This window comes from Aotus nancymaae, unplaced genomic scaffold, assembly GCF_030222135.1.
Source record: "Aotus nancymaae isolate 86718 unplaced genomic scaffold, 86718_ANA_hifiasm-v0.15.2.pri h1tg000049l, whole genome shotgun sequence".
NCBI lineage: Eukaryota > Metazoa > Chordata > Mammalia > Primates > Aotidae > Aotus > Aotus nancymaae.
This window is the reverse complement of record NW_026988463.1, coordinates 596,772-622,324: the sequence shown is the minus strand read 5'-3', so window position 1 is coordinate 622,324 and position 25,553 is coordinate 596,772. Positions and strand designations below refer to the sequence as shown.

The window sequence follows — 25,553 nt, the reverse complement described above, 5'->3', positions numbered from 1 at the left end:
CGAGGGAGACAACACCAGGAGTGGCAGGAGCTGGGAGACCCTTCCAGGGATCCATGTTTGGCATCCTGCGGGGGTCCCAGAGCCCTGCCAGCCACTGACACGCATCCACGGCTTCCCAGAGAGTGCTCACATGCACCCACTGCAGCGAAGGCCTCTGCTCAGACACATCCATTCCGGCTGCTGCTCCCCCAGGCTCGGAGCTCAGGGGTGCCGAGGGCAGGTGTGGCCTAGCCAGCATGCAGCCCCAAGTCATGAGCCTGCAGGCGAGCGCCAGCAGCCTGAGGTCAGGCAACACTAAACGTGCCATGTGCTGGGCACTGTGGGCAGCTCCTCAAGGCAGCTCCGGAGAGACTAATCTCGGGCTCCTCTTTCCTGTGCCTGGGGAAGCCCAGGTGAAGCCTGGCTGGGGAGAGATGCCTCGACCCTAGGAGGACCCCTGGTCATCACAGGTCCTCCCCCTGGGGCTCCCCTCGAGGTGGCGGGTAGGGGGCAAAGTGCTCGTTGAAGACGCAGGGAAAGTGCTCAGGCCACAGGAGGAGGGATAGAGACGGCCAGTCAGGCAAGGAAAGGGTGGACTTAGGCCTGCTGCAGGGCCTGGTCAGTCACCACCTCGCTGGACACCAACATCCCCTGGCAGGGCTTCCCCTGACCCCTGGCTCCCTGCGTTCCCAATCCCAGACTGGCAGACGGTAAGCCACCCTCCTGCCCTGAGCCACATGACTGGCCCTCCCTGGTCTGCCCCCTCCAACCACTTCGCTCTAGCCAGAGCAATGTCGAGCACTGGGTTCCCACTGGTGAACAACGGTCCAGCAAAGGCGCTAAGCCAGTCCTGACTGCGGAGCCACGCGCTCGGCACTTTCCGGAGCAGGGCCCAGCTCTGAGGCTTGGACCCCAACCCTCGGGCGCACACAAATCGCGTTCTCTGACTTGATTGCGGGGGTCACCGACCGACCCCTCACACTATCCGTGGCCCCGAACTCGCGCTGTCACCCCAGTGTCACAGAGAAACCGTGGGGCATCATTGGTGCCCATCCTGCAGACCGCCTAGTTCCTGCAGGCTGGGACCGCCCCCTGCCGCAACCCCGCCCTGGCCCCGCCCCAAGTCGGCCGTCCCCACCCACGTCTCGCCCCACCCCGTAGCCCCGCCTTCTCTCGGATGCGCCCCGATACGGCCACGCCCTCTGGCAACCCCGCCCTAACCCTGGCCCCAGCCCCGCCCCGACAGGGCCCCGCCCCCATCCGCTCACGAAGGCCGAAGGTTTCCTAAGCTCAAGCCCGAATCGACGGTGTCCTCCAGCCCGCTTCTCCTCGGGCACTGGAGGGCACCGCGAGACTCCCACCGTGTGGCCCCGCCAGCTAGGTCCTACTAGGTCGCGGCTCCTTTGCGCTTCCCCCGGCTCTGGTGGCGGCGCATGCGCGGAGTGCTTCCTCATTACGGTCTTGGCTGTGCGCGCCGAATAAGTGCCCGAAAGCGCCGCTGGTGTAGTGGTATCATGCAAGATTCCCATTCTTGCGACCCGGGTTCGATTCCCGGGCGGCGCAGGTTCCTTTTGCTTTTTTTCCCTCCATCTAAAAAACAAACTCTCGCCAACGCCAGAGATTTTAAAAGGAGAGAAAACCCGAAACCAAATGAAGGCGCCCAGTTCGGCGCAGAGCCGACACACATTTCAGACAGTGACAGGTTCCCTGAAAACCTTGGATGGCCATGGGCTACAGGGTACCTTGGCTAAGGAGCCTGCAAGCCAGCAAGCCAAGCTCGCCGTCCAGTCCCCGGGCCGGGGCCGCCACCCACCGCTGAGCCGCTCCTCACCGTGCCTCTGGCGGCTGCAGACCCTTTACCGGGGGACGCGCGTGCTCCTGGGAGTTGTAGTTTATCAGCTCTCGACGCGCCCCGCGGCATCCGGACTACAGCTCCCGACGTGCCCCGCGGCAGCCCGGCCACCGCTCCCGACGTACCGCGCGCTAGGTCCGCGGCGGGGAGGAGTTGCGGCCGCGATGCTGGTGGCGGCGGCCGCGGAGCGGAATAAGGAGCCCATCTTGCACGTGCTGCGGCAGTACCTGGACCCGGCCCAGCGCGGCGTCCGCGTACTCGAGGTGGCTTCGGGCTCCGGCCAGCACGCGGCGCACTTCGCTCGGGCCTTCCCCCTGGCGGAGTGGCAGCCGTCGGACGTGGACCAGCGCTGCCTGGACAGGTGCAGCCCCGGGGGCGCCCCGAGAGCTGCTCCCGCGGCCACTCCGATTGGTGCGGCGGGCCCACGCCCCGCAGCCCCGGGAGAGAAAGGATGCGGCCCGGGATCCCAGGGTGCGGGATGGGAGCCTGGGGGTGCCCGCGGGGCAGACCCCAGCCGTGCGGCCCCCGCGGCTGCGGAAGTGGGTAGGCCTCGGGGTCCCGCTTCCCGGCTGCTTTGGGTCTCCGCTCCGCAACATGACCCCCAGCCTCCCCTAAGAAGGCCTGTGCGGTGTCGGAAAGGCGGGTGGGCAGGACTCGGCCCCCACCCAGGCGCTCCCCTCCCGCAGCATCGCGGCCACCACGCAAGCCCAGGGTCTGACCAACGTGAAGGCCCCGCTGCACCTGGACGTGACGTGGAGCTGGGAGCACTGGGGCGGGATCCTGCCGAAGTCGCTGGACCTGTTGCTCTGCATCAACATGGCCCACATTAGCCCCCTGCGCTGCACGGAGGTCTGTGGGGCTCCCCCCGGCAAGGGTCTCTGCCCAGGTGCCCTCACCCTCCATCGAGGATGCCAGATTCACCCCCATCACAGTCGGGTGAGGGTCTCCAGCCTCAGGGACTGGTTTGTTTTGGGGGCAGCGCCTCACTGCCATCCTGTCCCCTACTCCCCAGGGGCTCTTCAGAGCAGCAGGACACCTGCTCAAACCCAAGGGCCTGCTCATCACCTATGGGGTGAGTGGGCCTGCTCAGGGGGGGCCTCCGCCTCACAGTCACAGCTGCTGTCTCCTGCCCTAATCAGATTCCTTCCTCCTGGACTCCCTGCCCCCCACCAGCCACCAGCATGGCCTCCCCTCCACTTCCACTCTGCACCCCTCCCCAGGTCGGCTGCCAGTCTCCCTACCCCCTTGCCCACCAGCCTGGCCTTGCCTGCCTCCCTCTTGGGGACAGGGAGGGGGTGCCCATTTCCTTCTCCAGACCCCAGCCTTTGAGTGTGTCCCGGGCTCACTGGGAAATGGCCCACCTTGGTCCAGTAGGCTGTGTCCCCATCCCCACAGCCCTATGCCGTCAATGGGAAGATCTCTCCCCAGAGCAACGTGGACTTTGACCTGATGCTGAGATGCAGGTCAGAGCTAGTGGCCGCGGGTGTGGCTCAGGTGGCAGGCATGCTGGGTGGCATCCCCCAGCTCGTGACTACGTCTCCCCCGTTGTGCAGGAACCCGGAGTGGGGGCTTCGGGACACAGCCCTCCTGGAGGACCTGGGACAGGCCAGTGGCCTGTTCCTGGAGAGGATGGTAGGTGGGGAAGTTGGGGCCCAGGCGGCCTCTCTGGGGATTGAGGACTGTCCTCCAGCACAGTGTGTCTCCAGGTGGACATGCCAGCCAACAACAAGTGCCTGATCTTCCGGAAAAATGAACCCCCCTCCGTCACCCTGCATACCTGCATCCCCGCTGCTGGAGGCTCTGTGAGGCACAAACCCTGACTCCCTAAGCTGGGTCTTGTGGGCAACAGCCCCACCCAGTCTGTGCTCTCAGCTGGTAGCTGAAGGGTCCAGCCTGCTCAGAATAAAGCATGTCCTGCTGCCGGGTTGCCGGTGTCCACCCCGCCTTCTCCTAGGAGTACCTTGTGAGGGTGGGTGGGAGACGGGGTTTCCTCTAGTGTCAAGGGCCTGGGACATCCTGGTCCTTGCCGCTGGAGCTCGGGCAGTGGGCATGGGGCCGGGATGGCTGCTGAGGCAGGATGGAGCTGGTTGAAGGATGCAGGAGTGGGCTGGTGCTCCCCGGTGACCTTGTCCCAAAGCCGCAGTGGGTGGCAAGGCCTCAGCTGGAAACTGGCTGGGGATGGGGCACCTGGAAGGGTGAGGGCCGCCGGACCAGCAGCAGCAAGCCAGGAGGTCTGGGGCACGGGGAGTGCGTTTATTCACCAGGACATTGGGCGGCGCAGGCCCGTTGTGGGGGCTAGTCCTGGAAGCGGTTGAGCAGCTCACAGGCCTGCTTCTCCAGAAGCTCCAAGATCTTCTTGACGCGCTTCTCGCTGGCAGCACGGACGTAGCTGCCGGCGTCTAGCACAGCCACGCCATCGTGCACCTCGCCCATGATGACCAGCGGTTCATCGCCTGCTGTCATGTTGGGACAGGGGCAGGCCCAGTCCATGCCGCTCAGTGTCACCTCCAGGTACTTGGTGCCCAAGAACTTGAGGCCCATCTTGTCATCCTTGAGCACGTCCTCCAGCGCCACGCGGGCAATGCCACTGGCCGCCTCGGGCTCCTCCAGCACCTCCGTGAGCCGCCCCACAATGGCGAAGTCGCTGCGACACAGGCTCAGCGCCAGCTTGCTCCGGAGGCGGCAGGCGCGGCAGGGCGGCGTGCGGGGCACGGGGCAGGCGTCCTCACAGCTCTCGCGGCTGTGGAAGTTGTTGCCGTTGCCGTCACAGCCGCCGTACACAAAGGGGTGGCACTGCTGCAGCAGCGGGCTGTAGGCCCAGCGTGGCTCCCAGCCCTGGCAGGGGCCCTGCACGGCAGGCAGCACACAGGCATTGCCAGGGCCGTGGGCACAGGCCTGCTGGCACGCCTCATAGGTCTCGAAGCCCCGGGCCGCCCCGCCACAGCCACCGGCAGGGAAGGTCATGCAGCCACCCCGCTGCGGGTCAAAGTGCCAGAGGACAAGGTGTGGGGAGTCAGGGGAGGGGGAGGCGGGGCCTGTGCAGGTCTGCATGTCTGGCAGGCACTCGGTCGGGGCTGGGACACTGGGGGCCTTGTCCCTGGCCGGCTCTCGCTGGACCACAGAAAGCGGGAAGTCTGCCCGCAGCAGGCCTGCGGCGTTGCGCGCGGTGCAGGTGTACAGGCCGGCATCTTCGGGCCGCGCGTTGTAGAGCACCAGCTGCCCGATGCTGGTGACCACCACGTTGCCGTACATCTGGTCAGGACGCATGATCAGGTTCTCCCGCTGGTGACTCTGCTTCTCCCAGGTCACGGCAGGCGGCGGGCGGCCGCTGACGTCGCAGTGGAGGCTGGCCGTGCCCCCCACCTGCACCGCCTGCGGGGAGGGACTGCTGTACAGGGCGGGAGGCATGGGTGCGGCCCCCGGCGTGGGGCGGGCGGTGGTCTCCGGCGGCCCCGGGCTGCTGGGCGGCCAGCTGAGCACGTGCTTGCAGGGCACCACGTGCAGGTGCAGGCCCCGCAGGCAGGCCTCGGCGTCCATGTAGCAGCGGTTGTAGTACGTGAGGCCGTCCGAGGCACAGGTGAAGCTGGGCTCCTTCTCACAGCGGTCGCGGCAGCGGCACACCGGCTGCCCGTCCCAGATGTCGCAGTCGGAACCCTGCTGTGGGCACACAAAGCCCTCGCAGGAGGCCACCGTGGCCGTGGGCGCGGCTGGGCTGTCCGGGAAGCGCGCTGCCACGCAGCTCTGCAGTCCGCACACGTTGGTGCAGCACTTCTCAGCGGCCGCACAGTCCTGGGGATGGGGGACACTTAGGTGGGAGCCTTGATGCCCTCTGGTCTGGTCCCTGTGTGGGGAGGCCCCTGCTCTGTGGCTGCCGCCAGGGCCGCCCCCCGGGGGACTCAGTGTCCTTTCCATCCCGTGGGAGGAGCCGCGGCGCCAGAGGCGCCACGTTGCTTCACCTTCCGGAATCCTCACAACCCCAAGCAAGTTCCGTTATTGTTTACATTGCATAGACGAGGAAACTGAGGCCCAAGGAGGGCGCACAGTGCTCAGGGCCACCCAGCAGGCAGTGCAGGCCAGGACAAAGGCTGATTATGGGCTGCAGCACCCCCACCAGTGTCTGCACTGGTCCCAGATGGGAGGAGAGGCAATGACGGGGCCGGTCGCTAGAGGAGGATGGTGCCCAGGGTGAAGGGGAGGCATGTGGGGTGTGTGAGAGCTGGCGTGGGGAGGGGCTCTCACGCCTAAGATAAATGAGGGCAGCAATGGAGATGTCTCTGGGCCTGTCTGGTGGGGTCTTTCCCAGGCTGGTTGCCCCGAGCCCCGGGACCCCAGCCCGACTGTGCTCACCTGGTCCCTGCTGCACTCACGCTCACAGGTGCTCTGGGCGTCCACCCACAGGTTGGGGCTGAGCTGGTTGGGGCACACACCCGGGTGGCCCCCCGGCCCTGGCAGCAAGCCGGCCCCCGAGGTCAGCTGGAGGAGGAGCAGGAGAGGCAGGAGTGGCCATGGGGTGGGCATGGGGGCCGCCGAGCCAGGGGGCAGGGGGTGTGTGGCCACCAGCCCCTCCTCGGGCTCCTCTGAGTCCAGCGTCCCGCAGGCATCCACCCTCCGTGCCTGTGGTCGGCGCTCCGACAAGGACCCCCCGGGCTCCCTTTCACCCGAGGCCGAAGCCTGCAGCAGACGCTTGTCCTGACGCCCCTGCTGGGTCTCCCAGGTTCTCAGAGGCCGTCAGTGCAGTACTGGCTCCTCTCCAGCTTCAGCCTGGCCCCTCTGTCTGAACCGTGTGGAGGCTCCCAGGCCCCGGTCAGCACAGGGTAGAGGGGAGGAGGTTGGGGAGGGGCCAGAGGCCCAGGAGCACAGAGCCACTGGCCATGAGGGTCACCGGGGGCGGAGAAGGACTGGCTCTGGCCGGAGAGGGGGAGGGGAGGGGACCCTGTAATCCGAGCCCCTTCCTACACACCCAGGGCTGGGATCAGTCTCCTTGACGACCCTCAGGAGGGTGGGGGCAGGGCCAGCAATCCCAGCTTTTGTCCCTGACGCCCTCTGGACCCCAGGCTCCTGTGCTGTGGGGGTGGCAGGCACAGGACCTCCCTGCAGAGCGTGGCTGACCACAGCCTGGGTCCCTCAAGGCAGGTCCAGGCTGGCAATGGTCACGTGTGTCTGGGTCAGGCCGGGGGCTCCACTCGGCTCCTGCGAGGTTCCTTCCTCCACAGCTATGCTAGGGGCACAGGGGCCTGCAGGACTCCCAGCGCAGCCCCGCCTCCTCTGCTCTGCCACCCCTGGTGGGGTGGGGCCTGACACGACAGGACTGTGCTCCCAGATACCCCATCCCTGAAACCAGGTTGAGGGCTTGGGGCTCAGGCCCATCCACAAGGCGGGGTAGGTGCAGCAGGAAGAGGCCTGCGGCCGCCCACAAACACAAGAGCATCCCCACACGCTGACGCTGGAGCTTCAGCCCACGCACTGCGCAGCCCTGGACGTAGCTCGGCGTGGGCTGGTGCCACCCGAAGGCAGGCCAAGTCCAAGGGTGTGTGCAGCTGAAAAGAGCAAGAGTCCTGGGGCACCGAAGCCTAGCCTGCCGCAGTTCCCACCCCCACCCCCCACCAGTGGGCACACATGCCCCCAAGGCTGGCTCCTCCTTGTCGGAAGGGCAGGGGGCCGGCCTGACTGGCGCAGCAGGACAAAGTGCCGCCTGGAATCTGCCCTTCCAGACCCTCTGTGGCTGCAGAGGTCTGGGGCCCCAGGGAGTGGTTTTCTCTGAGACCGGATGGAAAACGTCCCGACGATGCTGCGTCTGACCTCTGACCCGTGAGGCAGGGTAACAGGAGCCTGGTCTGGTCAGAATGAGTCCCAGAGACAGCCTCCAGGCGCCACAGTCCCCGCTCTACAAGGGTATCTGGGGTGGGCCCTGACAGCGTGGGGGTGGGGCAGCTGGGCCAGATCCGAAACAGCGCTCCCTGCTGGAGCTGCCAGGGAGGGGCTTTAGGCCCAGATGTAACAGCACAGGTAGGTGCCTGAGCCAGAGGCTGTGGTCCCTGTCCCGACTGCAGTGTCCCGTTCCAGGTCAGCTGTGACCTCCGGGGTGTCCACCCACCCCTGGGCCGGGCACGGCAGGCAGCCCAGCATGGCCAGTGTGCAGGCGGCTCTCTTGCTGAGGGGGCTGAATGACTGCAGGGCCTGGCCTCTGGGGTCCCTGCTGCTGTTAGGGACAGTCTGCCCCAGGCTGAGCTGGGCCCAGACCCCCAGGAAGTGCAGAACAGCTGTGACCAGGCCGGCCGGTCCAGCCCGGCCCCAGCCCAGCCCCAGCCCTCACTTCGAGGTGAACCCAACTAACAGCTGCAGGTCGGCCGTCAGCGGAGAGAACAGAGGCAAAGCAGAGGCCAGGGGTGAGTCTGCCAGGTACAAGGCAGCACCGGCCCCTGGGACGGGGCACCGCCACTGCCAAGACCCACTCCCCCATACACAGAACAAAGTGAGGGGACCACAGCTGAATGACATTTACTGTACAAAGAAGAAACGGTTCGGGAAGAACAGGAACGGTGAGTGTCTAACAGCAGCGAGGGTAGTGTTGATAACTGTGAACGGTGGCCCGTCTAGGTCTCGTTCATAATCCCAAACACGGGTCCTGCTGGCAGAACAGGACGGGGGGGCGGCCAGGACAGGGACGCTGGATCAGGAGGCCAGGGTTCCCTTACTCATCTGGCAGCTCACACAGGCCCTGGCCCGCATCTCCCAGGAATGCGCCATGCAGCTTCAAGTCCACTGGTGCCCGGTGCACCCTCCATGGGGCCATCTTGGGAAGCATGCGCCGTGGAGTCCCAGCCGAGGGGTCCTGGGCCCCCAGAGGGCTCCTTCTGCCGTGCTAGCCATGCCATGCCGTGCGGCCTGAGGGCAGGAGGTAGAGGTGAGCACCAGTGCTGCGGGTGTGTGCAGGGGTGGGGAGGGCAGTCCCAGGTGACTGCAACCCTGCAGAGGGGCCACTGGGGGCAGGTGTGGCAGAAGCCCTGGGCGGAGGAGCAGCCAATGGCTTCAGAAGAGCAGTGGCCGGCCCTGCGTGCCTGGGGCTTGGCAGCAGCGCCGGGCTGGTGGGGCTTTGAGGAGGGGCCTGGCCTCCTGAGGCCCCCACATGGACATGGTCAAGGCAGTTCCAGGCACGTCCCTAAGAAGCAGGTCAGGATGGTCCCGACACCGGGTGACCTCACAGGAAAGCAGCAGCTGTGGGGACACCAGAGCCAGCGACAGAAGCTGCCAAGAACAGGAGACTGCACTCGGGTGCAGGGGTCCAGATGCCGCCGGAGGCAGGTGGGCTGCGGCTGGTCAAGTATTCGTAAGTCCACAGATAGCTCTGCACTCTCCAGGGTGGGAGAGATGCTGATCTGAGTTTTGACTGGTAAACGTCCCCAAAGGTGTCACGCCAAAGGTTCTCAGCCCCATGTAGGAAGAAGGGATTTGGGGAGCAAAAACTGTGTGTGCTCCCAGGCGCACCTCACTTCTCCCCTCTTCTGAGGGTTGCTTGGGCTCTGACCACAGGGCCACACCCTCCATCCACTGCCAGCACGGTGACCACTGAGGTCGGAGTGGCCCATGGGAGCCAGGGCCGAGGTCACCCAAGCTTCCCAAGGGAGCACCGACCCCGTCTGCTCCGCCAGCCTCTGAGCAGCCCTGCCATTCACAGTGCGTGGATTCACAGGGCGACTCCTTCCCATCGCTGTCACAAATCCCCTCCCGAGGCGTCCCAAGTGCATCCCCATGGCTGGTGTGGCCATGAAGTCACCAGTGCACCACAGGGACACACCCGGGCTTCCCTGAAGGCCCCTTAAAAATGTACAAAAAGGGTGAAGTGTTCTGTATATAAATAAGAAAGGCAAGTCAGGCTCTCCACCGGCTGAGCTCAGGCAGTCGGAGAGGCCCAGCTTGTTTCAGACCAAGATTCCCAGAAGCACCAGCAGCCCAGCCGCGTACCCTCCTCCCACCTGCCACACGTGCTCCGTGCATGCTCCTCCCCACACCCGGCTCAGGTGCGGGGAAAGCCTAGTGCTTCCGAGGCAGCTCTGTGGCCAGTCTTCACGCAGGCAGCACTGGCCCGGCGTCCCTGCGGGAGCGTCCACCTCGAGCCCTCCCGCCATCTGCACAGGCGGCCCCGCCCGTCTCTGCTAGGAGATCTTGCAGTTGCTCCGTGAGCAGTTCTGCGGGGGGCTCTGGGGCGGGCGGATGGACTTGGACCTCTTCAGGCTGTTCCCCTTACTGCCGCCACCCCCAGCCCCGCTGGCCAGGGAGTAGGAGCGGCCGTGCATCATGACTGCGTTCATGCCGTTGGCCATCGAGAAGGACTTGAGGTGGCTCTTGATGGTGACGGGCAGTGGAAGCTTGTCGATGAGGTGCACGGGGGTACAGGAGACGATGGCCCGGCAGCAGAGGTCCTGCAGGCTGAACACTGCAGGGCAGAGGGAGCGTCAGACCGTGGGGCTGTGGTGGGGAGTTCCCAAGCAGGGAGACGCAAGGCACCCAAGGGATGCCTAGCGGTGTCCCCAGGACTGGGCTCCTGGAGCACCCAGACGCACACACTTCTCTGCCCAGCACAGATGTGTCCACTGGCACCCTGTCCCCTGCCTTGCTCGCTAAAGCCAGGCATGCTGGGGGTGCTGCTGTGGGGCTTCCAGAGGCCGCTCTGCCCAGCTCCTGGCCTGGACAGAGCCTGCAGCTCCCAGTGTGAGGGCTGCGTGAGCTGACCCTTCAAGCCGACCTGCTCTGGAGCCTCTTCTGTACCTCTGGTTGGGTTCTAAATCAATCTAGCTTGACTGTGACCAGCTCAAGTCTGCAGAGCTCGGGAGAGGAGCTCCGTAGGGATGGGGGCTGGGTTATGACGGCCCAGGGTACAACTAGGCTCTTCATGGCTCCCCACGCTTCCTCTTTTTGTTTTTTGAGACAGGGTCTCACTCTTTGGTCCAGGCTGGAGTGCAGTGGTCCGATCCCGGCTCACCGCAACCTCTACCTCCCGGGTTCAAGCAATTCTCCTACCTCAGCCTCCCAAGTAGCTGGGACTACAGGCGTGCGCCACCACGCCCGGTTAATTTTTGTATTTTTAGTAGAGATGGGGTTTTGCCATGTTGGCCACGCTGGTCTCGAACTCCTGATCTCAGGTGATCCACCCGCATGGCCCCCAGAGTGCTGGGATGACAGGCGTGAGTCACAGAGCCCGGCCTGAGCTTCCTCTTAAGAGGGACACTGACACTGTCAGCCACCCTCTCTGCCCAGCAGCGACCCCTTCGGGGGAGGCACCACAAGAACAGCAGTACCACCTCCCCGAGGGGCTGCTCTGGGGCCTCTGATCAAGGACGTGGCCTGCCAGAAAAGCAGACGAAACAACACAAAGCTGCCGGCATGGCCCCTGTACTCCTCTGAAGGGAGGATACCGGCCCCAGAACCAGGAAGGGAGTGTGAACGCACTGTCTCCACCATTAATGTCAGGACCTCACAGGCACAGCAAAGCGTGGAGGCCCCTGCGGCACCCTGAGGGAGGTGACCAGCTGCCTCCGTGCCCGCTGGTGCTGCTGCCTCTGCCCCAAGGCTGCTCTTACCAAGTCACTGCCCTGCCGCCAGCCAACTCCCTACTATGTGTGGCCAAGGGACCTGCCTGAACCTCACTCATGGGGTCTCGCTGCCCGCCCGCCCCCCACCAGCCTCTGCAGCGGGGGGTTCCCCGCCCACCCACCTCGGTTGGGCCTCCAGATCTTTTCCATGCCGTGCCGCATGAGCACGATGCGGGACAGCTCTGTGAAGGACTCAATGACGTTGAAGTTGCACAGAGGGCTGACCTCGAAGAAGGTCATGCAGTTCTTCTCCGCGTAGGCGCGGGCCTGCTCCGTCGGGACTTGGCGCTTGAAGGCCAGGTGCAGCCGGTTTCCAACCAAGATCCGGGGCACTCCGGGCGCATGCTGGGGGCACAGAACTCAGCAGAGGCACGAACGCAGGGCGCCACCCACCCCTCAGCCGTGGCAGGGCCCTCACTGTTGGGACAGATGGGATGGGGGCCGTGGGAGGTCGAGGAGGGCAGAGCCCAGGGCTCAGGCCCCACAGTACAGGCCCTTATGGGTGGCCCCAGAGCCCCTGGCCAGTGCCCGGCCGTCGAGTGCACAGTGACCAGCATGCACAGGCGCAGGCCATGGGGCAGTGAAGGGCTCAGAGCTGGGGCCACAGGAGGGGCGGTAGGCGTAAATACAGAGCCTACCTGGGGCCCAGGCACCTCCTCCATCCAGCCTGCCTTCCCCAGGAGGGCTCCCCCGACCCAGGCCTACCTCGTCGATCTCCTTGATCCAGCGGTCAATGCCATCAAAGGACCAGCGGTTGGTGATGTCATACACCAGGAGGATCCCCTGCAACAGAGACTTGGGGGATCACCAGGGGTGCAGGGGTCACCGACACGCACGGCCAGCCCAGGCCCAGGGATGCTCAGGTGCAGGGGATGTGGCTCCCGGGCAGGGCCAAAGATGCTTAGGACCTGGTGGTTGGGCAGACAGGTGGTGCCCTCCACACAGAGCTGGTGCAGCCCTGCCTCCCACCCTGCCCTCACCCGGCAAGGACAGCAGCAGAAGGGTGCATGCCTTCCATGGTGTCATCAACGCTGCTTCCCCTCCCTCCCGTGGAGGCAGCAGCCTGTGGAGGCCCCCTGGGCAGGCAGATGAGGGGTCCTGGCAGCTGGGGGACATGAGGCCCGGAGCTGCAGCTGTGGAAGCTAAGCGTCCCCTCGGCCAGTCCACCAGTGAACTCCCCCTGGGGGTACTCAGGACAGAGCTGAGTGGGGCATTTCTAAGTTTTCCAACCTAAAACTTGGAAATCAGAATGCCAGTCACCCCAGGACAGTTTCTGTGACGCTCCCCCAGCTACAGGCTGAGCAGGATTTGCCACGGGGACTTTCCGCCACATCCCTTAGAGACCAATTACCTGGAGCTCAGCTTTGGGCTGTTTCCGCCTGCCCTAAATATCGCGGCAGTGACAGGCACGGCTCTCCAGCAGTACGGGGGAGCACACTGCTCACACTCACAGCCCCGCTGGGCAGAACAGTGACATCGAAGACCCATTCCCCCGCACCCGCCTCTCCTCACTGTCCACTCCTGCCCTACAGTTCTTCAACCAGATCCAGCCAATGAGCTGGGATCCACCCTACTCCCAGGCTGACAAAACCTTCACACGAGGGGCAGGGAGGAAACCGTGGCTGAGGCTGAAGGAAGAGGGCGCTCTCCACCTGAAAATCAGGGTCTTTAGAGCCTCTTAGAACCATCTTTCAATTTCTGGAAGACTCAAGTGTAGCCCCAAGTCCTGTTTAGAACGAGATTGAAATTACTAAGCTCCTAGGGTGAAGGCCTTGCTTGGGATGGAGCAGCAGCTCAGGAAGGACACCTCTTCCTGTGGGAGGCCATTCGAGGACAGAGATGGCCAAGTCAGTCTGGTGGGCGATAAATCATAAGATTTAGAATAAACGAATGCACACCCAGGGGTTAACCCTGTAGCGTGGGGCCCAGGGACTGGGGGGGATCATTTGCTGCTGGGGGAGGGGGAGACTGGGGAGTGGGTCACCAAAGCGCACAACACAGCCCACCCTCCCGCGAGGCAAGCCCATGACTGGGAAATAACTGAGGATGCCTGTCACGGTGGCGTTGATAACAACGAAAAACCAGACACACATTAAATGTCCAGCCTCAGGGGACAGCCGAGTAAGCGGCGGTGAAATGTGCCGTGCAGATGGAAACAGCAGCAGTGCATTTAGAAGCGTGCGTGCCGGCCAAGGAGAGAGGCGCAGCCCACGTGAGGTGAGAACACAGGTCCCAGGCGCTGCGGACCGCACTTGCTTTTTTGTGGGACAGGGTCTCTCTCTGTCAAACAGGCTGGAGTGCAGTGGTGTGATCATGGCTCACTGCAGCCTTGATACTCTCAGCCCAGTCAATCCTCCTGCCTCAGCCTCCCGAGTGGCTGGGACTATAGGTGTGAGCCACTGTGCCCAGCCCAGCCTGATTTTTTAAAAATAAAAATATGAACACATGATGTATTACACTGAAGAAGCTTATATGGACATAAAACAAATGCTAAAAGGCTGGAGAGGGAGTGACTTTTTATGCTGACCTATGTTTTCTGTGGCAAACACCATTGTTCCCATGACACTGAAAACTCTAGAAAGAGAACAGAAGGTCTGCCTCCTGGCTGTTGGCTGACTCAGGCTCCAAGTGTGCTGTGAGGCTGGGGGGCCCTGGCCACACCTCTCGGCTGCTGCCCTGAGCAGGCCCCTCCTTCCTGGGATGGCTGCATCTGAGGGGCAGGGGTTACGGGCTGGGGCGATGGCACAGGAGGACACGAAGTCTTGCTCCAGCGCGGGTCGTGGTAAGGCCGCAGGGACTCCTGGAGATCAGAACCCCCTAAGGAACTGCATGCTCAACCATGTATCTCTTCCTCGGCCTTCTATTTTCAAAACATGGCAACTGTAACACAGACTCTGATTTTTCTAAAACTAGCAAGTTCAGCTGGGCGCGGTGGCTCATGCCTGTTATCCCAGCACTTTGGGAGGCTGAAGAGGGCAGATCACAAGGTCAAGGGATCAAGACCATGCTTGCCAACATGGTGAAACCTTGTTTCTAATAAAAATACAAAAATTAGCTGGGTGTGGTGGCACATGCCTGTAATCCCAGCTGATTATGGGAGGCGGAGACAGGGCAATCACTTGAACCTGGGAGGTGGAGGTTGCAGTGAGCTGAGATTGCGCCATTACGCTCCAGCCTGGAGACAGAGCAAGACTCTGTCTCAGAAAAAAAAAACAAAAAAAACTAGCAAGCAAGTGCTCTAGAGGGTGAATCAGGACGAGCTCTCCCCTGCTCTACGTCCCCCTCCAGGAGCCGCTCTGGACAGTTTCCTCAGCGTCTGCAGATGCGTCCCCGGTGCGGCTCACACCTCTCGGGCAGGCACTGCTCCCACCCGCACGCCCTGAGCTCAGGCCCAGCGCTCTCGCCGGCTGGTTAGGTGGTACTGCACTGGCTCAAGGGTAACACTGGCAATACACATCTGAGTGCATTTACGCTTTTTCTGTTCAACTCGACCTACAAAATAAATTTCCAGAAGCAGAAGCGCTGGCCAAAGAGTGGGTGCCCTTTTTGCTATCATTTTTTACTGAGCTGTAACTTACAAAGCAGAAAATATAAAGATCCAAGGTTTGGACATTTTGGTGAATTCTGACAAACAGATGCACCTTCCATCCCTGTGGGTCAAGCTCCCAAGGTACAGCCAGCCAGAGTGAAGCCCTCCTGCCTGCATCCCCACACCCAGGCTCTGCTCAGAAGCAAGTGACATGGAAAATGGGCCTGCCTGTGTGCCACCAAGCCAGCAGCACGCAGGCCTCTGGTACCACTCTCCACATAAACCCTTCTCAGGGAAACAAACCCACGCTTCCATCCCGAAGGAGGCACGGCACCTGGCCACACCCTTCCTGCTGCTAAGCCCGCTGACCCCTGTGGGTAACACCCACACGGGTACCAAGGAAGGAGAGCTAAGCAGAACCCTGGCACAATTAAGGCCTGAAGAATATCTCAGTTATTCCCTTTACATAATCCTCTATATAATCGTATATTAGTTTATAGAATTAGGACTTGGAAAATCCCTCAGTTTACAGTGTTACTACTCAGTTATTTCCCTTTATACAATCCTCTCTATATAATCATGTCAGTTCATAGAATGAGCGCCTAAAGAACACCTTACCACTCAGTTATTCCCATGTATATATATAACTATATCTTAGTTTATAATCAGAGGAATGCCCAGAGCGGACACAGTGCAGACCATGAATTAAGGGAAAACAGTTACACCAGGACAAGAACCCATGGCCCAGGCGGCAGCGTTCAGTATCGTAAAGATACCCGCTGTATGGCAGGCTTGGGGCAAGAGCCACTCCTCCTGATGAAGGAGTTGTAGGACCTTGCTCCAGTTCTCGTGGAGGGCTGCCCTCAGACCGGCAATCCACCTTGGTGACTGTGAACTTTATCAGTTCTTGCCGCTATGCTGCTCAAAAAGCATTCCCCTATAGAACTCATTGGAAGCCGCCAGCAGGTGGCGGTAACCCTGACAGCTCTGTCAGTGCTGTGGACTTCAGCATCCTCCTATAGATAACCTTAGAAGCAGCTTGCCCATAGATAGAGGTATTGCACACTGCACCCTCTTCAGTGAGCACGGCCCACCTCCATGCCTTGGTGACCTAATGGGGGTGGACCCCCTACTGCACACAGCCCACCTCCTTGCCTTGATGACCTAATGGGAATGGACCCCTTGCTGTGCACTGTCCACCTTCTAGCCTAGGTGACCTAATGGGGGTGGACCCCTCATTTTATTGCTCACGACCCTATCACTATCCTTAGGGATGACTTCACTCACTGCCCTGCCCCCTAACCTATACACAATAAATATACACACTTCTGGACATTCAGGGCTTCGTCTGACTCCGCTTATAGGTGGCATGGCCTCCCGAGCCCAGCTGTGTTCTCCTTGTATATCTGTGTCCTGTCTCTTTATTTCTCAGATCCTGTGCGTCAGCACAGCATAAGGGACACCACACGACCCTGTGGGGCCCTCAGCCCTACAACCCCAAATTCTCAGCTAAACAGGACGGCACGCCCCATCAGCACACTGCAGGTACAAGCCTGCCCCACCCTCCACACACCAAGCAAGCCCCAGGGACCCGCACCTGGGTGACCTGCTCATCCTGTCAGTGGCTGGCACTGCTTCTGAGAGGGACCGCCGCAGATCTCAGCAACAGAAAACCTGGACAAGCCCAGGAAGCCTGGCCTTCGGCAGAACGTAAAGGGCCTTGTGGGAAGAGCCACGGGACTGCTGCTGTGTGACAGGTGACAACAGCGGGCAGTGGCCAGTGGCCTTCATTGGTGCCATCTGCAAGACCCAGGCTGTGGGGACCTGCCAGGCCTCTCCACTGGCAACAGAGGGCGGCAGAGTGACGACACCTGGCTGGGACGGACAGTCCTTGCTTGCATCTTGTCGAGGGATGCGGGAGAAGCAGCGCTGCAAACCCCGGCTCTGCGCCTCAGCTGCATGCGCCGCCCCCGCCCACCACTGCTCAGCAGGCAGGAGAGACGCAGCAGAGGGGTGGGCTCCCGGGGTGGCCCCGACGCTCAGTCACGGCAGCCAGGGGCCCCGCCTTGGGGCTCAGGGCCTTCTCCCAGGCAAGGCTGCCAGGAAGTGCCTGGCATCCTCCGCCAAGGACCAACATGTGCACCTGGGTCTGCAAGCTGCTCCTCTCATCCAGAAAATGACAGCCAAGAACTTCCAGAATCAACAAGGCAAAACAAAGCCATAACCGGTTGTGCCGGATGCTTTGGAAAGAACACGGAGATGATAACAGAGCCTGCTTTCCAGAACCTCCGCCTAGCAAATGCAGAGCTTGCGAACTGCTTTTTTTTTCTTGAGACAGAGTCTCACTCTGTCGCCCAAGCTGGAGTGCAGTGGTGCGACCTTGGCTCACTGTAACCTCGCGCTTCCCGAGTCGCTGGGACTACAGGTGCACGCTGCCATGCCCAGCTAATTTTTGGACATTTAGTAGAGACAGGGTTTCGCCATATTGGCCAGGCTGGTCTTGAACTCCCGATACTGTGATCTGCCCTCCTCGGCCCCCCAGAGTGCTGGGATTGCAGGCGTGAGCCACCACGCCTGGCACTGCTTTTTTTTTTTTAGTTCTCAAGCAGCTGAACAGCGATCACAGCTGCTGGCCCTCGTGTCCCGCAGCCCTCCCTGTGTGGGGCTGGGACACCCACGGTGGAGCCCCATCAGGTTCGGCTGCCCGCCGCCTTTCCCGGTGTCTCCCCAACAATGCTTATTGTCACCCAAGATAACCACGCCCCATTTTCTTTTTCTATTACCAAAATAGCACGTGTTTACTGTAGAAAAATCATGAAATACTTAAAAGCAAAAGGAAGGCAATAAGGCACTTTTCTGTAGACATAAATCACCCACGCAGCTCGTCCGTCTTGTTTTTCTTTCTTTTTGAGACAGAGTCTAGCTCTGTCACCCAGCCTGGAGTGCAGTGGCACGATCTCAGCTCACTGCAACCTCATTCTCCCAGATTCAAGCGATTCTCCTGCCTCAGCCTCTCAAGTCGCTGGGACAACAGGCGCCCGCCACCACGCCCAGCTACTTTCTATATTTTTAGTAGAGACAGGGCTTCAGTGTGTTGACCAGGCTGGTCTCCAACGCCTGACCTCGTGATCTTCCCACCTTGGCCTCCCAAAGCGCTGGGGTTACAAACGTGAGCAACCACGCCCAGCCTCACGATCTTCCCACCTCAGCCTCCCAAAGCGCTGGGATTACAAGCGTGAGCCACATCGTCCGGCCACAGCTCCTCCTTTAATAGCAAGCAGGGCCCGAGGAATGCACCTTCGAGTCTTCCACCTGCCAGCTCCTTGCATCACAGCCATGTCACTCGAGTTCTCCATGGGGATGGCACAGAGCCTGCAGGCCCTTCTGCTACCATGAGGGAGTCACCAACATCTCTGAGAGAACTTCTGGGACAGGGTACTACCCCGCCCACCCTGGGGTTCTTCCCACCCACCCCCAGCAGGTAGAAAACAGCAGAGCTGACACCACCTACACTTCAGTGTAGAAACAGAAGGAAAGGAGCTTGCCAGGGGATGAAGCTCCAGGGTCTGTCACCCTCCCACCTGGGGCACCTTCCTGCTCAGAGCAGACCCACCTGAGTCAGAAGCTGCACAGCGCACACCTAAACCTTCCCCCAAAGATCCAGATTCCAGACCCAGGCAGCCTCCCTGGGCCCGCATGGGGGCTCCAGGCTCAGGACCTGGCCCTGGAGGATCTCGCTTGGCTCTTCCAGAAGTCTCAGGGGCATCACAGATGGGACTGACCTGCTCGAATCCCTCTCACTGAAGCAGCAACGACAGTGGCCATGGCAGGTCTGTTCCAATGGGCTTCACGTCCTTTCCCCTCCTTCTGGCCTCATATTCACCAGCAGATCCAGTCAGCACAAAAGCGTGCTGGAAGCCCAGAGGAGACAGAGAGAAACCAGGGTGGCCTAGCACACCCGCCACACCTGTGCACACACATGGCCCTGAGGGCACCCTCCATGCCTGTAATCCCAGCTCCTCAGGAGGCTGAGGCAGGAGAATCACCTGAACCTGGGAGGGGGAGGCTGCAGTGAGCCGAGATCACGTGTGCCACTGCATTCCAGCTTGGGTGACAGAGTGAGGCTCTGTCTCAAAAGAATCAAACAAAAAACAAGTGTGAAAATATCCTTAGAAAGCGCTTGGGAGTTTGACAGGACAGCAACTCACATCCAGGAAGAATCAGGAGAAACGGCCTTCTGAAAAGCGACAGAAAGAGCGGTGCTGGTCTTACCTGAGCGCCCCTGGAGTAGGACCTGAAGATGGTGCAGAAGCGGCCCTGGCCCGACGTGTCCCTGAAACACACGGGGAGAGGATGGGCAGGGGCCACGGCAGCGCAGCCTCCGCGCCTGCACTGTGGTCCCCGTAAGAGGCTCACCTCCTGGCCTCGTCTCCCCACCCCCCAGATGTCCTGAGGGGAGTGGGTGGCTGGGACAGGTGCAATGGGGCTGTGCTAAGAGGCATCATCTGCACAGGTCACAGCAGCCTGGCGCCATGCTGCTAAGCCAGGCAGGCAGCAGAAGGAGCCTCCGCCTACCTGGTGAGTAAGCGAGCTCCCCAAATGAACCCGGGAGCCCCAGGAGACTGTCCTGACGGGCTGGGGAACCCCACCCCTATGGGCATTTACATCTCAACACTTGAGTTCTGGGAAATGCTTTTTTTTTTTTTTTTTTTTGAGACAGAGTCTTGCTCTGTCGTCCAGGCTGAAGAACTGTGACTTAATCTCTGCTCACTGCAACCTCCATCTCCTGGGCTCAAGCAAGTCTCCTGCCTCAGCCTCCCGAGTAGCTGGGATTACAGGTGCCCACCACCACACCTGACTAATTTTTGTATTTTCAGTACAGACAGAGTTTCACCATATTGGCCAGGCTGGTCTCGAACTCCTGACTTCAAGTGATCCATCCTCCTCTGTCTCCCAAAGTGCTGGGATTACAGGGGTGAGCCACCGCGCCCAGCCAGGAAATGCTCTTTAAGATGAAGCCAGCAGAAGGGGAGGGAAGGGGCCCACAGCCACCAGGGAGTCAGGTCTTCTGGGGCAGAAAGGAAGCTGGGATCTCTGGGAACACAGTGCCCTGAACTTTTGCCTTTTGCCTCTTGGAGCAAAATCCATTCTGTGTTTAAACAGAGGCCGTGTAAGTGGCTCTTCCAAGTGAAATGTAAACAGGATACCTTCCTGTTTCTCTAAGGTTCCGTCTTTCCTTTGGCATTGGCGTCCCCACCCTGGAACTGAGGTGCTGCAGCCCCGACTCACCAGAGCTCCAGCTTCACGCGCCGGCCGTCCAGCAGGATGGTGGTGGTCTTGTAGTCGATCCCTGTGAGGAAGCACAGGGCGCTGAGGGGACGTGCCATTCCTAGAGCGAGTGCCCGCGAGACCAGCCTCAGCCACCCGCCTCGCAGGGCCGAGACCCATGCAGAGGATGTGGAGAAGCAGGTCCCCCCACACTCAGCCAGTGGGACAAGGCGCAATCTCGGGGTTCTGGCCCAGCAACCTAGGCCTGCCCACTTCTGCACACGGGCCACGGGCAAAGCAGGGCAGGGCAGAGCAGAAGCATGATCAGAACGGGGTCAGGCCATCGGCGCCCCACGGCCTGCCAGGCCAGCCTCTCCATGGGCACGGCTTGCCCGGAACGGGTCCTCCCTCTACCTGTGGGCTGCGCCAGGTGCAAGGCACAGGGCCTCTCCCTCAGAGGGCACTGGGCAAAGGCAGGGTGTGGACTCCAGGGTGTCTGGAGAAAGGGCAGTGCCTTATTTCCGGCCTGACCTACTTGGTATGCATTTTGAAACTGAATTCTCGAAGGCGAATGTGTTTCCAAGTCTTGGTTCGCAGAGCCCAGGGACGGACAAGCGCAGCATGCTGCAGCACTGGGGAGGGCCGAGCAAGTTTAAAACGCTGCTGCTCGGGACTGACCTCGGACAGCCACCAGCCTGCCCACCACGTCGCTGCTTTTTCTTTGTTGTTGTTGTTGTTTTAATTGTGGTTTTGGCCAATTTCCCTCGGTATTTTCTGGGTTTTTTTTTTTTTTTTTTTGACAGAGTCTTGCTCTGTTAGCCAGGCTGGAGCGCAATGGCACAGTCTCACTGCAACCTCCGCCTTCTGGGTTCAAATGATTCTCCTGCCTCAGCCTCCTGAGTAGCTGGGATTACCGGCACCTGTCACCACACCCAGCTAATTTTTGTAATTGTAGTAGAGATGGGGTTTCGCCATGTTGGCCGGGTTGGTGATGAATTCCTGACCACAGGTGATTTGCCCACCTTTGCCTCCCAAAGTGCTGGGATTACAGGTGTGAGCCACGGCGTCCGGCCTACATCATTACTTTTTATTTCCTTACAGTTTTATGGGAAAATGTCAGTTTAAGAAAAATTGAAAGGAACAGACAATTCTGGAAACTTAAGACAGACACAACATCTTTTTTTTTTTTTTTTGTAGACAGAGTCTCGCTCTGTCGCCCAGGCTGGAGTGCAATGGCGAGCTCTTGGCTCACCGCAACCTCCACCTCCTGGGTTCAAGCAATTATCGTGCCTCAGCCTCCCAACTAGCCGGGATCACAGGTACGCGCCACCACACCTGGTTAATTTTTGTATTTTTAAGTAGAGACGGGGTTTCACCATGTTAGTCAGGTTGGTCTCGAACCCCTGACCTCAGGATCCACCCACCTTAGCCTCCCAAAGTGCTGGGATTACAGGGGTGAGCCACCACACCTGGCTCAGACATGACATCTTAAACTTTCCAGAAGCTTCTACCTTTAGGGCTCGGTTCCTCCTCCACCTTAAAAATACCATTCATGTTTTGCCTTTTTTTTTTTTTTGAGACGGAGTCTTGCACTGTCGCCCAGGCTGTAGTGCAGTGGTGCAATCTCGGCTCACTGAAATCTCCACCTCTTGGGTTCAAGCGATTCTCCTGCCTCAGCCTCCCGAGTAGCTGGGACTACATACAGGTGTGTGCCACCATGCCCAGCTAATTTTTTCGTATTTTAATAGAGACAGGGTTTCACCATATTGGCCAGGATGGTCTTGATCTCCTGACCTCGTGATCTGCCCACCTCGGCCTCACAAAGTGCTGGGATTAGAAGCATAAGCCAGCATGCTCAGCCTGTTTTGCCTTTTTCTAACACTTTCTCCCAGGGGCTTGGAAATGGGCACTCTGTAAACACAAGTGAAGCCCTCCCACAGAGCGCGCCTGCACAGTGTGCCTGTGTGTCTGTGCACATTTGTCTCTCCGTGTTGGGCCCACCCTTACAAGCCAACCATGCGGCCTCTTTCCCTCCGGCACCCTTCTTCAGGCATCAGTGCTTCCACTCACACCATCCTTCTGCCTGGCCAGCCCCTAACTGCACATCAAAGCCTGCTCTCATGCATCGAAGGACCCCATCAACAGAGAGAAAAATGCAACTCAGAGATGGAGGGAAGAAATGTCTATGGATCACACGTCTCCTAGGGACTGATATCCAGAGTCCACAAAGAACTCCAACTCAACAACAGAAAACCACACATCCTGATTTTAGAATGGACGATGGTCTCTCTCAGGTCCTTGTTTCCCGGACAAGAAGGAAAAACGTTGTGCCAAAAAGAGCCACGGTCGTGAGCAGCCCATCGCCGCAGGCACTGCGCCTAACGCGTGTCCAGGGACACCACCGTTGAGCAGTTCATCATCAGGGATGCAGGAGAGGCTGCAGCCCTTGGGGACATTTTGGAAGCCAGCGTCTGCGCTGCCTGCATGCTTCCCAAGCCTCATGTGAAGCTGCATCACTGCCCCAGTGGTGCCCTTCATGGCAAGCCAGTCAGGAATCCTGCTCCTCAGGTCCAGGGCCACGCACTCCACCCAAGTCTAGAGCTGGGTGGTACCCACGACCCCCACCAAGCCTCACATAAGGAGCTGAGTCCTTAAGGACTGAAGACAAACTATCCTCTGAGGGGAAAAATGTGGAAATTATACTTTAAAAAAAGGTTGAAGGACTTGAATAGACATTTCCCCAAAGAAGATATACTGATGGCCAAGAAGTATGTAAAAAGGAATTCCAGGCCGGGCACAGTGGCTCACATCTGTAATCCCAGCACTTTGGGAGGCTGAGGTGGGCGGATCACAAGGTCAGGAAGTCAAGACCATCCTGGCCAACAAGGCAAAATCCCGTCTCTACTAAAAATACCAAAAAAAAAAAGAAAAGAAAAGGAATTCCAAATCATCATCCAGCAGAGAAACAGAAAGCCACCACCACCCCGTGACCCAGCCACAGGGAAAAGGGCAGTTGCAGCAAGTGCCGACGAGCGTGGGGAAGCCGGTCCCCACCCGGGAGTGTGCTGCATGCTGCTCAACTGTGCTTTTTTTTTTTTTAAATGGAGTCTCCCTCTTTCACCCAGGCTGGAGTACAGTGGCATTGATCTCGGCTCGCTACAATCTCCGCCTCCTGGGTTCAAGCAATTCTCCTGCCTCAACTTCCTAAGTAGCTGGGATTATGGTCGCATACCACCATGTCCAGCAAATTTTTGTATTTTTAGTAGAGACAGGATTCACCATATTGGCCAGGCTGGTCTCAAATTCCTGACCTTGTGATCCACCCACCTCGGACTCTGAAAATGCTGGGACCATAGGCATGAGACACTGAGCCTGGCCTTGAACTGTGCTCTTAAGAATGGTTCCAACGCCAGGCTGCACGCTGCCTGTGTGTACATGATTCTAAAAGGCGAGGGCAGGTGTCCTGTGCCTACTCACAAGTGAAACAACACTCTTCAGGGAGGAACCATGCTCATGCCATCCACACCCTTCTCACACCTCCCTCCTCCTGCAGGATCTGTCAAGCAGGATGCATGGATTGAGGGGCCTTGCTCCTTTTGGTCCTGGCCACTGCAACCTCCATGAGGCTGACCTGAGAGGCCAAGTTTGGACACGGCAATTCCCACAAAGGCCGTGGCTGCTTGTCCTTGACAGTCAACTCCACGTGCCAATCTGGCCAGGCAGGTGGGCGCCAGAAACACCTGCAGGATGGATGCTGAAGGCGTGGGACTCCCCTAGGCCACCCCTAGATGGCGCCATAGCCCAGGCCCACTGGGAGCCCAGGCTGCTGCAAGAGGGGTGGGGGTGCCAAGAAAAGCTTGGGGACCATGTTGGCCACACACAGAGCTGGGGCCTCTAGAGTGCTGGGCTCTTCGATCAGAGGTGGCTCCGAGCTGGTCCTTCCACTGGGTGTCTGGCGGGCACCCGTGGGACCTTCTGACCTGCTGAGGAGGGAGGCACCCACCCACCCCGCAGGCTCCACACCTGGCGGCAAACTGTGCACGTCAGAACAGGACTCTCCACAACACTGGAGAGGAAAAGTTTCAGAAGACTGAAATGGCGTCCCCATGGATACCGTTTAGACTCAAACAGTGGCCTGTCCTCTAAGCACAGTCAGCCGAGTGTCTTGTTTCCAGCAACCCACAGCCACTGACCACACGGAGCCCTCCTGGCCCCAGGATGTGGCTCTGGAAAAGGTCTGGATTCTCAGAGGAGGGACAGGTGTCAGGATCCTGGGGAGGATGCCTTGGCCTGGGGAGGGGGCCCTTGGCCTAGAAGGTCTCAATTTTCCAGGCAGACCCAGGGCAAGCGGGTGACGGGGTGGGGCAGGGCAGGGGGAGGAGCCCCTGGAGGCACAGAGCAGTGACTGGAGAGGCCTGGAGCCTGTGCTGGGAAATACCCTAGGCTAATACCCCGTTCAGTGAAAAGCCAAGGGCGCCAGTGAGGGTCATCTGCTCCCTGCAGGCCCACCGAGCCTCACGCAGTAGCAACAACTCCTGCTCCCTCCTTCTCTCCTCATCTGCTAGGTGCTGCAGGCCGCACTCACCACTCAGGTTTACTGTTCCCAGCAACCTCTTGCTCATCTAGTCCCAGCCAGACGCCGCCTCTGGGCTGACCTAAACACAACCACCCCACGAGACACATGGCACCATCCTGCTCAGAGCCGGCTCCAACAGGACAGGCGTTCTGACCTTAGGGGACACTGAGGCAGGGAGGTCAGAACGCCTGTCCTGCCACCAGACCAAAGCCATGGGCACCTAGGCTGCTGCTGGTTCTGTCTACCACACGGGGTGCCACCTCCCCACCCATTACAGGAGACCAAGTCCCGGCAAGTGGACTCCCAGCCAGGCCAGTGGAAGGTCACATCTGGCCCTGCCCTTCGCACTCTGTGGCTCTTGCATTTTGGAGACACATCTTACTTGCCTCACTTCCTCCTTCCAGGCACAAAACTCCCACCCTCTATCCTGAGCCACGCCAGCCAGAGCAACCTCTGCAGGGACTGCCCAGTTCTATGAAATGGAGTCTTGCTCTGTTGCCCAGGGTGAAGTGCAGTGGCAGGATCTTGGCTCACTGCAACCTACACTTCCCTGGTTCAAGCAATTCTCCTACCCCAGCCTCCCAGCTACTTGGGATTGCAGGTGCATGCCACCATTACAGGCGTGCACCACCACGTCCAGCTAATTTTTTTGTATTTTTAGTAGAGACAGGGTTTCACCATGTTGGCCAGACTGGTCTCAAACTCCTGACCTCAGGCAATCTGCCTGCCTTGGCCTCCCAAAGTGCTGGGATTACAGGC

At 60.1% G+C, this 25,553-nt stretch overlaps 3 protein-coding genes and 1 non-coding gene across 8 annotated transcripts in view; 2 read left to right on the top strand and 2 right to left on the bottom strand.

Annotated features, from left to right (window-relative positions):
- The first annotated feature begins 1,471 nt into the window (after positions 1 to 1,471).
- TRNAG-CCC (transfer RNA glycine (anticodon CCC)) lies at positions 1,472 to 1,542 on the top strand. The gene has a single exon. It is a non-coding gene; the product is annotated as a tRNA-Gly (tRNA).
- A 441-nt stretch (positions 1,543 to 1,983) lies between these two features.
- Positions 1,984 to 3,767, top strand: METTL26 (methyltransferase like 26). Of its 5 annotated transcripts, XM_012468683.2 has the most exons (6): positions 1,984 to 2,192; positions 2,518 to 2,680; positions 2,844 to 2,903; positions 3,227 to 3,294; positions 3,385 to 3,463; positions 3,538 to 3,767. In XM_012468683.2, the coding sequence occupies exons 1-6, from the start codon at positions 1,996 to 1,998 to the stop codon at positions 3,649 to 3,651; spliced, it is 681 nt and encodes a 226-aa protein (XP_012324106.1). In that variant the 5' UTR covers positions 1,984 to 1,995; the 3' UTR covers positions 3,652 to 3,767. The 5 variants fall into 5 exon arrangements, 4 of the variants coding, with proteins under 4 accessions (XP_012324106.1, XP_012324108.1, XP_012324109.1 ...); XM_012468685.1 differs by lacking the exon at positions 3,227 to 3,294 and having other exon boundaries at positions 1,996 to 2,192; XR_010337424.1 differs by having other exon boundaries at positions 1,996 to 2,192; positions 2,518 to 3,294.
- Positions 3,768 to 4,063: 296 nt separating this feature from the next.
- Positions 4,064 to 6,607, bottom strand: WFIKKN1 (WAP, follistatin/kazal, immunoglobulin, kunitz and netrin domain containing 1). The gene is made up of 2 exons (XM_012468688.2): positions 6,179 to 6,607; positions 4,064 to 5,620 (listed from the first exon to the last, which is right to left on the bottom strand). The coding sequence occupies exons 1-2, from the start codon at positions 6,347 to 6,349 to the stop codon at positions 4,127 to 4,129; spliced, it is 1,665 nt and encodes a 554-aa protein (XP_012324111.2). The 5' UTR covers positions 6,350 to 6,607; the 3' UTR covers positions 4,064 to 4,126.
- A 1,706-nt stretch (positions 6,608 to 8,313) lies between these two features.
- Positions 8,314 to 25,553, bottom strand: part of RAB40C (RAB40C, member RAS oncogene family) — a 37,196-nt gene continuing 19,956 nt past the window's right edge. The window contains exons 2-6 of the mRNA XM_021675081.2: positions 20,240 to 20,300; positions 19,223 to 19,283; positions 12,127 to 12,204; positions 11,544 to 11,766; positions 8,314 to 10,265 (exon numbers count right to left, since the gene is read on the bottom strand). Coding sequence (XP_021530756.1) covers positions 9,985 to 10,265; positions 11,544 to 11,766; positions 12,127 to 12,204; positions 19,223 to 19,283; positions 20,240 to 20,300 — 704 coding nt within the window. The 3' untranslated portion in view covers positions 8,314 to 9,984. The remainder of the gene's footprint in view (positions 10,266 to 11,543; positions 11,767 to 12,126; positions 12,205 to 19,222; positions 19,284 to 20,239; positions 20,301 to 25,553) is intronic.

Bases quoted from the DNA above. Each gene is read 5' to 3' on its own strand.
- METTL26 (XM_064362854.1), top strand. From the start codon at position 1,996: ATGCTGGTGGCGGCGGCCGCGGAGCGGAATAAGGAGCCCATCTTGCAC. The intron at 2,193-2,517 runs GTGCAGCCCCGG...CCCCTCCCGCAG, and splicing joins GACCAGCGCTGCCTGGACAG to CATCGCGGCCACCACGCAAG. The intron at 3,464-3,537 runs GTAGGTGGGGAA...GTGTGTCTCCAG, and splicing joins GCCTGTTCCTGGAGAGGATG to GTGGACATGCCAGCCAACAA.
- WFIKKN1 (XM_012468688.2), bottom strand. From the start codon at position 6,349: ATGCCCACCCCATGGCCACTCCTGCCTCTCCTGCTCCTCCTCCAGCTG. The intron at 5,621-6,178 runs GTGAGCACAGTC...CCCCATCCCCAG, and splicing joins GTGAGTGCAGCAGGGACCAG to GACTGTGCGGCCGCTGAGAA.